Source organism: Myotis brandtii, unplaced genomic scaffold, assembly GCF_000412655.1.
Source record: "Myotis brandtii unplaced genomic scaffold, ASM41265v1 scaffold123, whole genome shotgun sequence".
Taxonomy (NCBI): domain Eukaryota; kingdom Metazoa; phylum Chordata; class Mammalia; order Chiroptera; family Vespertilionidae; genus Myotis; species Myotis brandtii.
The window spans coordinates 13,287,738-13,301,674 of NW_005354291.1; the positions used below are offsets into that span (position 1 = coordinate 13,287,738).

Here is a 13,937-nt window from a genome sequence, read left to right on the forward strand (position 1 = left end):
CCTGGGTGAGGAGGTGAAACTTACCAAGAAGATGGGCTACACCTGGCCAGCCCCCAGGCTGGGCTGGGCTTACCCTCAAACATGACTAGGAGCCTTTGGAGCCCAGAGGCCTTTGAGGGGCCCCTCTGCGTTCCCCTGGTGTCTGCCTTTTGCCTGAGCTTCTCCCTGAAACTACTAGTCATTCTTTTAACCACCCTGAAGCCCTCTCCCATGCATTGAACCAAATGAAACAATAAAGCTTTTTGCAGCAAAAAAAAAAAAGACATAAAAATGACTCCTGTTTTATCAAAGACTGTTACATATGGGCCAAGCGAACAGTTCTGTATTATTTTTATCTTGCATACTAAACAGTTTCCTCTGTATTCAAGAAATTTGTTTATCTCATTGATCCATCGAAGAGCTTCAGACTTCATCCTTTTAATACAGGCAGGCTTATAAAATATAATATTCAGCTTACAATAAAATATTTCCCTCAATATGAGAAATTAAAGAGATAGAAAAGGCAGTGTTCTCCACTGAGATGCTGTTTGTAGGCCCCTTGAGATACACAATAGTCATTCAAGATAACTCAGGGCTTTGAGAAAAATACAGTGACTTTCTTTAATTTTCTTTTTTCTTTTATGTCTTTCTGAACCACTCTGTTGCCATGAGGAAGAACTTGGAGATCAGTTTTCTTCGATTACTTGAGTAGAAGACAGATTCTATTTAATGTTATAGCTGAAGAAACAACTAGAAATTTAACACAGTAGTTTGGCTAAACAAAATGAGAACTATTTAGAATTTATCAAAACAGTATGTTGATAGTCTTTTTTACTTTTTAAAGTAAATATGAGACAATGGATAGCTTTAGAACAAGCTAACTTTACTATGATTCAGGCATGTGCAACTGGTACAGTTCAGTAGTAACAAAAATGACTCAAACCAATGTACTATAGGCCAGAAACTTAAGTTACAAAATATATCAATATTACAATTAACACAGATAAGTATAAACCATTGCTCAGATTCTGCATATTAAAAAAAAACACCATAAACTTTATGCAACAATTGAAATTATGCATTTCTACTCAGATTACTAGAGCATATTACAAACACACATAAACCTAAAAAGTTGTGGTCACATTTTGGTTTTGTTCCAGTGATGCACAATCACATGAAATGTTACATCCGTTTTGTGTGAAATAAACATTTGGCTGAAGTCTAGTCAGTAGCTGCTGAGTTCAAAATATTTCCATCAAAATGTTCAGAGTAAAATAATCCTAAACATCCTAGTGAGAGTCCTTACAAAAAGTCCCTATGAATTATAGAAATAGAAGCATTTAGGAAATTTCAGTGTACTTTGTCTATTTTTTTTTTAACACGAGTAAACAAATACTGGGTTTAAAGTGCAGCTTCTTTCTCCTCTCCCTGGGATTCTCCCTCCTTCGAAGATCAGTTCTGTGTTGTTAGAATCTCCAGGGAGGTTGGAGACAAAGGAGTGACAGTCAAGTCTGTTTGTCTCTCTGCTTGTCCCGAAAGTCAGTGATGGCCTTCCACAGTGTGCAGAGCATCCCTCCCCTGTTTAAAGACACAAGAACATGGGGAAGGGAACAGTTCATTCAAACATTGCCCTTGTAAAAGAAAAGTGACTGCTTAGCTTTCAAACTGCTCTGATCAGAACATGAAGATCCCAAAGTCTTCTTAGTCATTATGTGTTCTTTTTGTATATATTTTCTCATCATCCCTCCATGCCTTTCCTCTCCACTCCCACAATCTACCAGGTCCCAAAGCAAAAAGTTTTTAGCATTTTTAAAATGTCTTTGTTAGACAAAGATGGGCCGGTGTGAGAAAATTATGCATATGCTTGGCCAGATTAAAAAAAAACACAATTATTACAGGAAACTATATCAGATTATACCAGGTATTTAGATGGCAAATCAGCACCCCATCCTAATATTTCCAAGTATGGTACAATCATGAACAAAATTGAGGGATTTGTTTAAGGCAGCTTTAGAATAACTGCATGGTCTTGGTCTGATACATTATCAAAAATATTCTTCCAGTTGATTTGCATTTACTAATATGGAAATATTGGTTATTAAGCTTCTAATAATAGTCTGGTCCAACCAACTCAGTTTACTCAGAGCAACTGAGAACCAGAGTGGTCGGCCCAGGATTGCAGGGACCCAGACTTCCTGATCTCAGCCCAGGACTCTTGCCATCATGACAACTGAACAGAAAGAAAAGTGATACCTTAGTCTCAGGCATTTTAAGTCATCACGTGTAACATAGTAGAGAACATCCACTAGTGAATAATCCTCAGCCAAAAACTGTGGATAAAGTAATATATGCATAAACATTAGATGTTTTATACACCTTTAATAGCAAACTCTATCCATAATGTAAACATTGGCAATAATTAAAAATGAATTTAAAAGCAAATCCACTAAAAATATAACCTTCTGGAATTATTAGTAGAAAGTTCCCCCCTATGACAAAATAATTACAAAGAGATACATCCATGACTTCCAAATGCAGGAAGAGTATAAGCAACACAGAATTTCTAAATGGACGTCTAATTACATCTGCTGCTCATAAGATAATGGTTGTCTTTAAGAGGTTTGCTGCTGGGTAGCTTTATTTTTCTCAAGTAGATAAGAAGTGTTCCAGAAAAAGTAGTGCTTACACTTAATACTTTTCATGTCTCATAAAAGGTACTTTCAAATAATTATTAGAAAATCAGAGTCCTGAATTTAAACTGAAGCTTTTAATTTTAATTCTAAAAAAAGGGGGCAATGATTTAGAGGATTATCAGTTGCTATCCTTAATTGAGATTTGAGTCTCAGTAAGAGGGATATTTTGGAGCACTTGATTGCATGCGTTCAAGTTCTTGCCTATGCAAACAACTCTCTTGCCTATGCATACTTTCCATAGGCAAGAGAGTTGTTTAAATGTATGTAGTGTAAGTTGTTAAATGCAGATTTCTAAGGAGACCCTACATTTATGGACATAAATTATCAAGTCAAAAGAAAAGACATCTTTATTCATAGTTATTTTTAAGATTTAAATATAAAACTGAAATCAATGTAATACTGTATTAAGAGACCCTTTCTATAAAATAATAAAAATATAACCTCTTATTGTGTGAATATGTGTATACATATATGTAGTCTTAAACATAAACAAATGCTATTCATGCTGATTACAAAGTCCATAAGGAGCAGAGAAGAATTAGGTTATTATAGATATAATATGGCTTATACAGGAAGTGTTCCTGATGTAAGTTCACTAAATAGATCTATTTTATTACATAAAGAGCCAATGCCCAGTGGAGTTTAATAATGTCACAAGAGAATTAAAAAGTTAATACACAAAAGAGAGAATTATTTTAGTTCTGATTTCTACACTTTTCATTTAAAAAATATAAAATTCCTTAGGAGTCCTGGACCACAAAGATGATTGTTTGCATATTCTACACTTGAATGATTTCCCCTTCTTGTCTGTCCACCCAATACATACATATTTATGGTCCAGTTTATTCCTACATACTCACCACCTTCTCAAAGCACCTTCTCCAACCTCTCCCTCCCTCTGTCTCATAACATCTGATAACCTTTCTTTCACAGAACTTACCAGAGCATCATTATACTTTTATCTGTGGAGTTATTTGATTATTGTCTGCGTAACCTAGTCTATAAACCTTAGGAGGGCAGCGCGGGGTCTGAGTTGCTCACCAGTGTATCCCCTGTGCCTAGCCTATATATAGTGGACACTTAACATTATGAAATGAAGTGACATAATGCTTGTCCCACAGTTTTCTCTACCTGACTTATAGTGTCATCATCAGCTCCATTTTCTCTCAGCCAGTCAGTAAGTTTAGAATCTTCAGTAGTTCTGCCAGCGGTTGAGCGATGTGCAGGTGATCTAGGAATATCTAGGAGAGAATTGGGGGGAAAGGGAGTATTCTTAGCTTCACCTAAGAGAGGTCATTAATACTTTAAAAGATTTTGCTCTAAATAATTAATAGAAACAATCAAGATTGGCAGTATGAACTATACATAAAATGCTTAAAGAGTATTTAATCTACTAAGAAATGGAGAGTCAGCAGCAAGAATGTAATGATACTCCCACCTTTAACTTTCATATCAATTTTATAGTTTCTTAGAATAAACTTGGTGTACCAAAATTGTACTGTTTTTCATGCAACTAAGATGAGTGTAATTAACCAGATAATTATAATAATCTTTTCCCACTGTTTGCAATATGAAAAAAGCTAGAATACACAGAATACAAATGCAAAAATGACAACAGTATTATTTTCTTCTAATCATCTCATTGTGAAATCTTTAAAAAGAATAAAGAAAAAAGTAGAGAGCCCTATTTACTCAATAATTTATAATTTCAGGAAAAGATGGCTATGAATCATCTTATTTTTACTGCACTTATAAGAAATGATAATTTGCTACAATTAAGAATTAAAAGCAATCTCTATTTGTAGTTGTGGTACAAGTAACAGATGCTGACTAAGCCATGAAATGAAGCTGCCTGCTAGCTTTGTTTCCTGTGGCAGCCTGGTTGAACAGTTTCACTTTAAAATTTTCTGCTTATTCACCTATTGGTTGGGACTTAAGCTTCAGGTGTTTGATTTCTTGGTCCTTTTCTTCAATAGCATAATGAAGGAGTGCTTGTAATTCTTTCTCTTTCTGAACCAATGCTTCCAGTAATCTGCAGAAGAAAATTATAGTGACTGACAAGGTAATAAAGCTGGAGCAGCCAGAGTGACCTTCTATTCGAGGGCTTCTCAAGCTACAGTGAGCAGACACCCCTGGCATTTCATTGAAATGCAGATTCTGATCCAGTAGCTCTGGGAGGTCTGGGATTCTGCATTTCCAAGGAACTCCCAGGTGGTACTCCTGTTGCTGGTCCACAGATTCCATGTTGAGCAGCAAAGCTCTAGGAGAGTGTGCTTCCAGACCAGAATTCAAAACCTCCATCCCAACTGTCTGCACAATCTTCAGAGATGTTGTTCTAGCGTTTCTTTTATGACCATAAATGGCCAAAAAAAAAAAAAAGTTATACTGTATCTGTTTAGTTTAACAGACCTTTATTTTACATGTATGGCCCCTTATCAAAAAAAATGTTGGTCAATATGGGTAATACAATAATCAATGCAAAGGAGAAAGGTGGTCATTTTTTAAAACTATGAATATTTGAGAAGTAACTATAGGTGAGGTCACCTGTAGTATCTGGCACCTGATTCAACAAATGTTACTGGTCATTGTAGTTGTTACTATTATTCCTCTCCCTTCTAAAGGAGTGGCGAAGGTAAAAGGATAGCTGTGTTCCTGGTACATTCAGTTCCTAGTTGGCATCTAATACATTTTCCAAAGAAACAAGGAGAAACTAAGGTATCATTTATACCATGGCCCTCACCTCACCCATGGAAGGTTTGCCATGCAACTGAGAGCCAGCTGATAACCTACTTGCCTTTTCTAACACTGTTCTCTGTCAAAACGTCCCAAGTGACTAGATTAGGAATTTAGATTAGGAATTATAATTTAAGATATATAATTATGCATAAGATTATCAGGATAAATTGTTGCATACACTACAGCTCTTAGAAAACTGCATTTCCTTTTCTGAGCATTGATAGATTTAACTCAGGACCAGATTCTTTTGTTTCTGCATCAGCTATCATGTTCTGAAAGGCAGCACAGCACCTAGGGCAACTGAAAGACAGCTCTGGGAACATCCAGGTTCACCCTGTACTTCCTGTGCAAACTTGGACAAATTACTCCACCCTGCTGGGCTTCAGTTTTGTCATTTGTTAAAAGGTAAAAGGAAAATTTCCTGGAAGAATTACTGTGAGCATTTAATGAGACAACGTAGCTAAAATGCTTGGCCTTTAATAATGGCTATTCTGTTGCCTGCTGCCGTCTCAGGCCCTGGAAAAGAGCCCTCCCAGGGCTCAGGAAGGGTTCTTTCCTGATCCCCCGCCCCCCCCAACCCCACCCCGGGCTTCCCTTTCTCTACTCCCAGCAGGACACACAGAACTGTGGCCCTCGGGTAGGAGAAAGGAACCTTGTAGAGTAGGCAGGGGAGGCAAAATAAAAGGAAAACAAATGGGGGGGGGGGCAGCCAGAGAAGGCATTTGAGGAAGGCAGGTTATTTACAGTAAGCGGTGCACAATTAGGCAGAATTAAGAACTGAAAGCAGAAGGAGGGAAAGATGAAGGGAGATTTTTTTAAAAATATATTTTATTGATTTTTTACAGAGAGGAAGGGAGAGGGATAGTTAGAAACATCGACGAGAGAGAAACATCGATCAGCTGCCTCCTGCACACTCCCCACTGGGGACGTGCCCGCAACCAAGGCACATGCCCTTGACCGGAATCGAACCTGGGACCCTTGAGTCCACAGGCTGACGCTCTATCCACTGAGCCAAACCAGTTAGGGCCGAAGGGAGATTTTTATCTACTCCAACAGGAATGATATTCAAAGACATGGATAGCAAGCTCAGTATGAATTTTTAACTTGGCAATTTTTTGGTCTGGTATATATTTTTGTCTTTCTTGTTCATGTACATGTATGGAATAGTGATAGTATCGTCTTATTGTTTTCTCAAAGAGCACAGTGAAATTTTCTAGAATTTAACCTAAGGTTATCCAGATTCTATTATTTCCTTTTCATCTTTAAAACCAGAACCTAACATTGGAAGCAAAGTATTGATAGGCCACCTCATTGGTCCCAAATCCATCTCTCAAAATTATTTATTTTCAGCTATATCCAGTCCATCAGTTTTATTTTTACTTTGTCTTCAGTTCCATTAGTAGGAGAATCCTTAGGAAACCAAGGCATTTGTTGCCTCTGTTCCAGAAGTTTGGCAAGGATCTGTGAACTTTTTAATTCGGATGGGTGGGGACAGGTAATTCCAGAATTGTAGACTAGGAAAATTAGATAACCATTCAGCTCCTCCTGAGTTAGATCTGAACTAAATGCATTACTGTCCCCCCTCTCTGTGTGAAGTTAATTATCCTCAGGACATTTTATGTAAGCAAATGTTTAAATGTAAGTAAATGTGGACGAAAGGGGCCACTTGCTAACCTGACAAGCTCAGGGAAGGCCTGCATGGCAGTCTTGCAAACTCAAAGACCTAAAGTAACCACAAAAGATGGTCTGAAATTAAACTTTAACTAAAAGCAGTGACCTCCTAGGCCGGTATCTTCCCTGACAAGGTCAACCTTTACCTTAAGAGAGCCTATCTGTCTTTTTGCACCTATGATAACATATCCTTGAAATGTTAGGGTAACTTGAACTTCCCTTTTTTTCCAGACCCCTCAGGCCACAAACAAATGCCCTGGGCACCAGGACAGGAGACCATAAATTCCTTCATTGTTATTGTTATCATGTTAATTGTTGACTTTTAACTATCCTGCACCCACCTAAGTATGTGTCTATCATTTTACTTTTTATCCAATCCCAGAGGTCCCCTCCTCCCCTCCACCTTTGCTTTCTCCTGCCTCTCTAATCTATCACCAATGGATTTCATGTAACCCATCTACATCTTCTTTTATTGCAATGTATAAAAGTAGGTGAAAAACCGCCATTCCCTGGAGCATTATCCCAATACACTGAGATTCTACTTTCCAAGCAATTGTCGACAGTTTGGCTCAAATAAACTCACAGAAATTCTTTACAGGTTTGAATGTTTCTATGTTAACATAAAACATAAATTCTAAAGCCATTTTGTTACTTTTCCCATTTAGTATTATTGATCTAATAATCAAGAGCTGGATAAACCTGATTTACTTTCATCGGTAATTATCCTAACGCAGTGACTCAACTGGCGAGCTGTGAAAATTTTAACACATGCAATACCTGACTCTTTAGTCAGGGGCACTGATCTGTTTTCCCTTAGATTGTCAAATTAAACAACAAGAGCCAACACAACAATAGCTGTCTGGTGTGAATGATTCAAAACTTACCTATTTTTTGGTGTGCCGCAGAATTTTAGTAATTAGTTTATGTGTGCCATGAGATGGAAAAGGTTGAAAATCGCTGTCCTAAATATAAGATTTCTAACACGAGGGCTACAACCTTTCCTAAAAACACACTAACACTTTTTCTAAGCTTGTTTTTCAATAAATGTACCCCAATATATCAGGTAATATTCAACTGAAAAACAAAGGGCCAGCATAGGCACGACCAGTCCCTGACTGCCGTTGCTTAGGACTTGTGCCACACCAGCTGCCCTCTCTTTAATCATGTGAAGTGAATGTTGGGCCTCGGCTCACTTTTCCTGGCGTGATGGAGAAGCTGTGGGAGACATTCCTAGAAAAAGATAAAGGAGGCTGATAATCCTGTAGATTTCACATATTTAAGTGTAAATATGTAGAGAAAAAGCATAACTGTGTGGGCTTTTGTGAAAAATGCAATTCCTCCTAATGCAATAAAGAAATGTGGCAAAGCCTAGTCTTTTTACAGAGACGGGCAGATGTGGGCAGCAGGCCTTCAGCTAGCTGATACCCTCAGGAAATGGGTGTGAGGCCTTGAAGAGGGCAGCTGGCGAGGAGCAGCCCTTGGGGACTGCAGATGGCACAAGCATGGTGGACAGAGGGCGGGGACAGGGTGGTAAGACAGGAAACGCAGATGGGCGAAGGAGAGACGGAAATGGCTACATTTAATTTAGGAGAGGCAGGTTCTATTGACATAAGCCAGGGTATGTAGACAGAAGGTTTTAGGGCCAGAGAAGCAAATATACCAGCTCATTGGTAAATAAAGTACCTTTATTGTCTGTAAAATTCTGACTGGAAGCCAAGGGCAGAGTGGGGTGGGTGGTTGGACCAAAACAGTAACGAGTGAACTTTCCCCTCCAGAGATCAGTAAGGGGCATAAAAACCAACTCCATTCAGGATCGGAGGACAGAGAGTCAACTAAAGAGAAGTGACTAAAGTTACTACCTGCTGTAATGGATAGAGTATCCTAATTGGATTATTTATTACTTGAGAAAAGGAGGAAATAAGGGACACAATGATTGAGACAGACATGTCAAAGGCCAAAAAGACTCACATTCTTTTCTATTAAGCAGTAGAGACGGCAAGTAAAGAGCTGGGGAAAACCTCAAAGGACAAGATTGGGGAATGGAAGTCTGAAAGCCACTTTCCTTTTATTCAGAAAGATTTCTATATGCACATCATGGAAGATATGTATGGAGTTACTTTAATCGTGCAACCGCAATTCATGTTTCTAAATATAGGATGAGTTTTGTGATAGATCCTCCCTTCCCCCAACTGGTGGGCGGAGTATGACGTAACCTGCAGCCCAGAAATACCTGAGTGACTAACCATGTACCTTATATGGACTATACATTGGACCACCAATCCACACCTGCCAAATACCCTAAGCCCTTGTCCTATATCAGTGATGGCGAACCTATGACACGCGTGTCAGAGGTGACACGCGAACTCATTTTTTTGGTTGATTTTTCTTTGTTAAATGGCATTTAAATATATAAAATAAATATCAAAAATATAAGCCTTTGTTTTACTATGGTTGCAAATATCAAAAAATTTCTATATGTGACACGGCACCAGACTTAAGTTAGGGTTTTTCAAAATGCTGACACGCCGAGCTCAAAAGGCTCGCCATCACTGTCCTATATGGACCATACAGTAAGCCACCAGTCAGTGTGCGCCGAGTACAATAAGCCCCCACCCCTTCCCATTCCGCCCCTCAAAAGGCGTGCCCACCTCTGCACGTGCTGCTGTCCTCCCATTGCGAGACCGCCCGGCAGGTGCTTCTCCTCTAATAAAGCCTGTAGTCCTGGTTTTCGGCCTCTGTCTGATTTTTCATTTTGTATTACTTGTATTAAGCTTGGTATTCAAACTTAACCTTAGAAACATAAACTTATGAGCAGAAATAAATGTTTTACCTCCCTGTTGAACAATTAGAATTTTCAACTAAGGTTTCTAAATATTTGAAGAACTTTTATTCATTTACTAAAAAAAAAAAAATTTTTTTTTCACTCTAATCCCAGTTGCCCACATGTCAACTGTAGCCATCACAGGAAGCGATAAATCATCAAGAGTCAGACCTTGAACTGGCCAACATCTGTGAAGAACAGGAAATATTTACTGTTCACTTAATAACCTGATCATGTAGGTTCTATGTTATCAAATTCCAAAGAAAAATTAAACTCCAGATATGACACACCATATTAAACATAAAATAGAATCACACATGTAGTCAACTGATCATCCTTTTAAGGTTCTAAAATGCAAGGCTTTTGAACCATTAGTTTTATCTCCTCAAGAGCAGAGACCTTCCTCTCCTGAAAGAACTTGATATTCCAAATCCTGGGCTTTGAAGAACACGGGCTTTCTGTCTGTCTTTCAGCTATCTGTTGGACGGTACATGCTGCTCCTAGTCTGTGTCCAAGGCAGTCCATGAGGTTACACCAAAGTGACTCCAAAAGCCTCAGTGCAGTGGGTGATAAAGCAGTAGTTAAGGAAAAGGTGCTGGGGGCTTGAATTGGTAGAAACAGAAAATGTATAAATGTATTTGACTAAAGAGACTAAAATAAATCTCTTTCTCTCTCTCTCTCTCTCTCTCTCTCTCTCTCTCTCTCTTTCTTTTTAACAAAGAAAGGCTTTAAATCAAGTTTACATGAATGGGATTAAGGAATCATATTTTGTATTTTCTGTGGATCAAACTGTAAAGGAGACCCAAAACACATGCACTTAAAGTCAGAAAAAAGAAACCTACCCATGTCAGAATAGGACTTACCTATTAGTTTCTATTTTCATTCTTCCAAGCTGTACATTCAGTGATCGGTGAGCATTCTGGGAATTGTGGGATACAGTAGAACTGAGCGTGCTCACCCCTGAGGTAGCCACAGCATCTTCAAGGATGGCATGAGGTCTTCGGACAATTCGATTTGGAGGCTGTTCCTCATGGTCATCTTCTGCATCCAAGTCTTCTTGATCTGCTGTATCACTCTCAGACGCAAGGCTAAAATGTGGCCTCAGTTCTGTCAAGCATAAATCAACAACAGTGTTATTAAAACATGACCGACTGCCTTAATTTCTTAATCCATGAATGTCATCTCCCCTGCTGTCAATAAGATTTACATTCCAAACTGATTTTCCAAAAGTGAGGATGGATTTCTGTGCAGTAATTCAGGTCTGTTCTGCCAGTGAATTTGCACAATTCACAAGATATATAAACTCAATGATTTAATTCAAACAGAAGAAATATTCACACCGCACATAAGATAAATGCTAAAATCAGAAAGGCACTTATAATATAAAAACAGAAAAATTTATTTATACAAGTAGAATTCATTTTTTAGATTATATGATATCTGGCAATTACTAAGAAATGAGGAAACAGATATAGAGAGATGATCTAAACAAAAGTAAGTACACAGAATGCTTTTTGCCTGTAACAGTCAAAATGTAAGGGGATAGGAGGGGGCTACTGAAAACGCCACATGCTTATATTCACTTTAGCAAGACTATCTGAAAGCCACAGAGGTTCTCCCCAAAAGAAAAGCACATTCATACAACATTTTGCCTAGATTTCCTGAGGGCTCACAGACACCCTGAAGCCTGTCCCAAGAGTCCATGAACCACAGATGTGTGGGGGAGAGGGCTCCGGAGGGAGTGATGAAGACCCCATCCCACCACTCCAATACAGCCACTCTGGCAAGACAACCAGAGGCTCACTAGTTGCCAAATCTTCTAGGTAACTCTCTCTTTCCTTACCTTACCTGACCTGTGTATGGTACCTTCCTAGAAATCTTTGGCTGCTGCTTCGCTTCTTCAGAGCCTTTTTGCCTAGGACCTGCCTTTAAAAGCTGGAACTTGGAAATCTATCCTTCACTTTTTCATGTTTCTATTTACTCTATATGGGTGAGCTCATTAAAATCTATGAAGGTTAAATACTTGTAATGTGGGGATAACAAAGTATATTTCTGGCCCTGATCCTGTTACATCCAACACCTCCTAGATATTCCTGTTGGGCAGGCACTTAAATTCAACAATCAAAACAGGAACTCACTATTTTTCATAACAAAAACCAGAGTGCCCTTCTTAGGGTCAAGTTTATGTAGCCCTGACTTCTTTTATCTCTCTGTTTATTTTTTTTTACTTTTTGAAGGTTAAAAAGTACACGACACAAAATTTACCATTTTCACCATTTCTAAGTGTACAAATTGTAGCGTTAGGTACATGCATATTGTCGTTCAACCATTCTCCAGAACTTTTTTATCTTACAAAATTGAAATGTTATACCCATTAAACAACTCTCCAATTTCCCCTTCCCCTATATCCTTGGCAACCACCATTCTACTTTCTGTTTCTATGAATTTGATTACTACAGATCCCTCATATAATTAGAATCATACAATATTTGTCTTTTGACATGGGCTTATTTCACTTAGCATAATGTCCTTAAGGTTCATCCATGTTGTAGTGTATGTTGGAATTTCCTTCCTTTTAAGGCTGAATAATATTCCACTGTATGTATGTACCACGTCTTCTTTATCCATTCATCTGTCAATGGACACTTCCACCTCTTGACTACTGTGAATAATGCTGCTATGAACAAATAATTCTGAGATCCTGCTTTCAATTCTTTTGGATATATACTCAGAAAAGTAATTGCTGGATCACATGGTATTTCTATTTTTAATTTTTTTGAGGAGCCACTACTGTTTTCCATAATGGCTGCACCATCTTACAACCCCAAATAAAGGTTCCAATTTCTCCACATTCATGCCCTTTATCTTTTAAGGTTTACCAAAATCCACCTCTACTCTGCTTTCTGCATTATCAATTTCCAAATTCTCTTTCCAAAATTCCATTTTCTAATTCATCTATAGTAGGAGTGACTCGAAATCAAGTGTTTTACTTTGTAAACCCAGCATCTAGTCTGGAGGCCAAGGCATATTAGCCTCTCAAAAAATGTTGGCAGAATGGAAGAGTTATTCTACTAGGATTATCTGTATTTAAGAAGGAAACAAAATACTGAAAAAATATTTTACTTTAAAATAATTTTAAAAAGTAGAATTCTAGATTAAATTAGAATATAAGATTAGGCCTTTTATATTTTTCTAAAATTATTCTTAAATTCCTTTTATGTTCTCTAACTGAAAATTTTAAAACAATTAAAGTTTTATAATCCTGTTGACTATAACCTTTCGGGAGGGAAAATTTCTGGTATTTATTATTATATTTAAGTATCCCTTATATTTCCTCAACTCTATATACTTTAAATTATCATAAATTATCATTTATGTATGACTAAAAAATTATCTCAATTTGAAGAAAGTAGAAAATTATAAACAAATACAATACTTTGTTATTTTGGTCTTTCAACACATTGTAAAATATCCAAATGAGATACAGCATCTGGTCCTTGTCCCCAGAGATAACAAGCTAAAGGAAAACTAGGGTGAATACACAAGAGAGCCATACGAGCATGTACAACGATAACATGAAATTACAAGTACTAATTAATACAGCCAAAAATATCTTAGATGGTCTCAGGTATAGACCTAGTTACATATATAACTCATGTGTGCATGTATTAAGAGTGCTAAGGGGTAGATAAAGCACTTTTGCAATAATTAAAGCTAGTGGTGGCTTACTCTCTGATGGATTCCCGGAGGAAGAGGGCCTACGCAGGGTCTGGAGAAGGGGAAAGTCTTGGCTGGTGGAGAAAGAGGGAAATGCTTTCGAGAGAAGGAAGCTCAAATGGTAGCCCAGAGGCCAAGAAGAAAGCAGAGCAGAGTGGACTGTCAGGAGAGAGCCAAATGCCAGGAGAAAGGCAGGGACTCGGGGGCGGGGGTTGGAGGTGGGGGGCCTGTAACAAGTAGACGATGATTAATTCACGTGTGGGAAACTAGAGCCAGTACATTTCCAGAACAGCAAGAGGGGATTAAGCAAAAATACTTTC

The 13,937-nt window shown here is 38.0% G+C and overlaps 1 protein-coding gene across 1 annotated transcript in view; it reads right to left on the reverse strand.

Annotated features, from left to right (window-relative positions):
* Nucleotides 1-575: 575 nt before the first annotated feature.
* Nucleotides 576-13,937, reverse strand: part of MAP3K5 (mitogen-activated protein kinase kinase kinase 5) — a 170,038-nt gene continuing 156,676 nt past the window's right edge. Inside the window, exons 27-31 of the mRNA XM_005859126.2 lie at nucleotides 10,764-11,007; nucleotides 4,592-4,704; nucleotides 3,804-3,913; nucleotides 2,233-2,309; nucleotides 576-1,557 (exon numbers count right to left, since the gene is read on the reverse strand). Of these exons, the coding sequence (XP_005859188.1) occupies nucleotides 1,485-1,557; nucleotides 2,233-2,309; nucleotides 3,804-3,913; nucleotides 4,592-4,704; nucleotides 10,764-11,007 (617 nt within the window). The 3' untranslated portion in view covers nucleotides 576-1,484. The remainder of the gene's footprint in view (nucleotides 1,558-2,232; nucleotides 2,310-3,803; nucleotides 3,914-4,591; nucleotides 4,705-10,763; nucleotides 11,008-13,937) is intronic.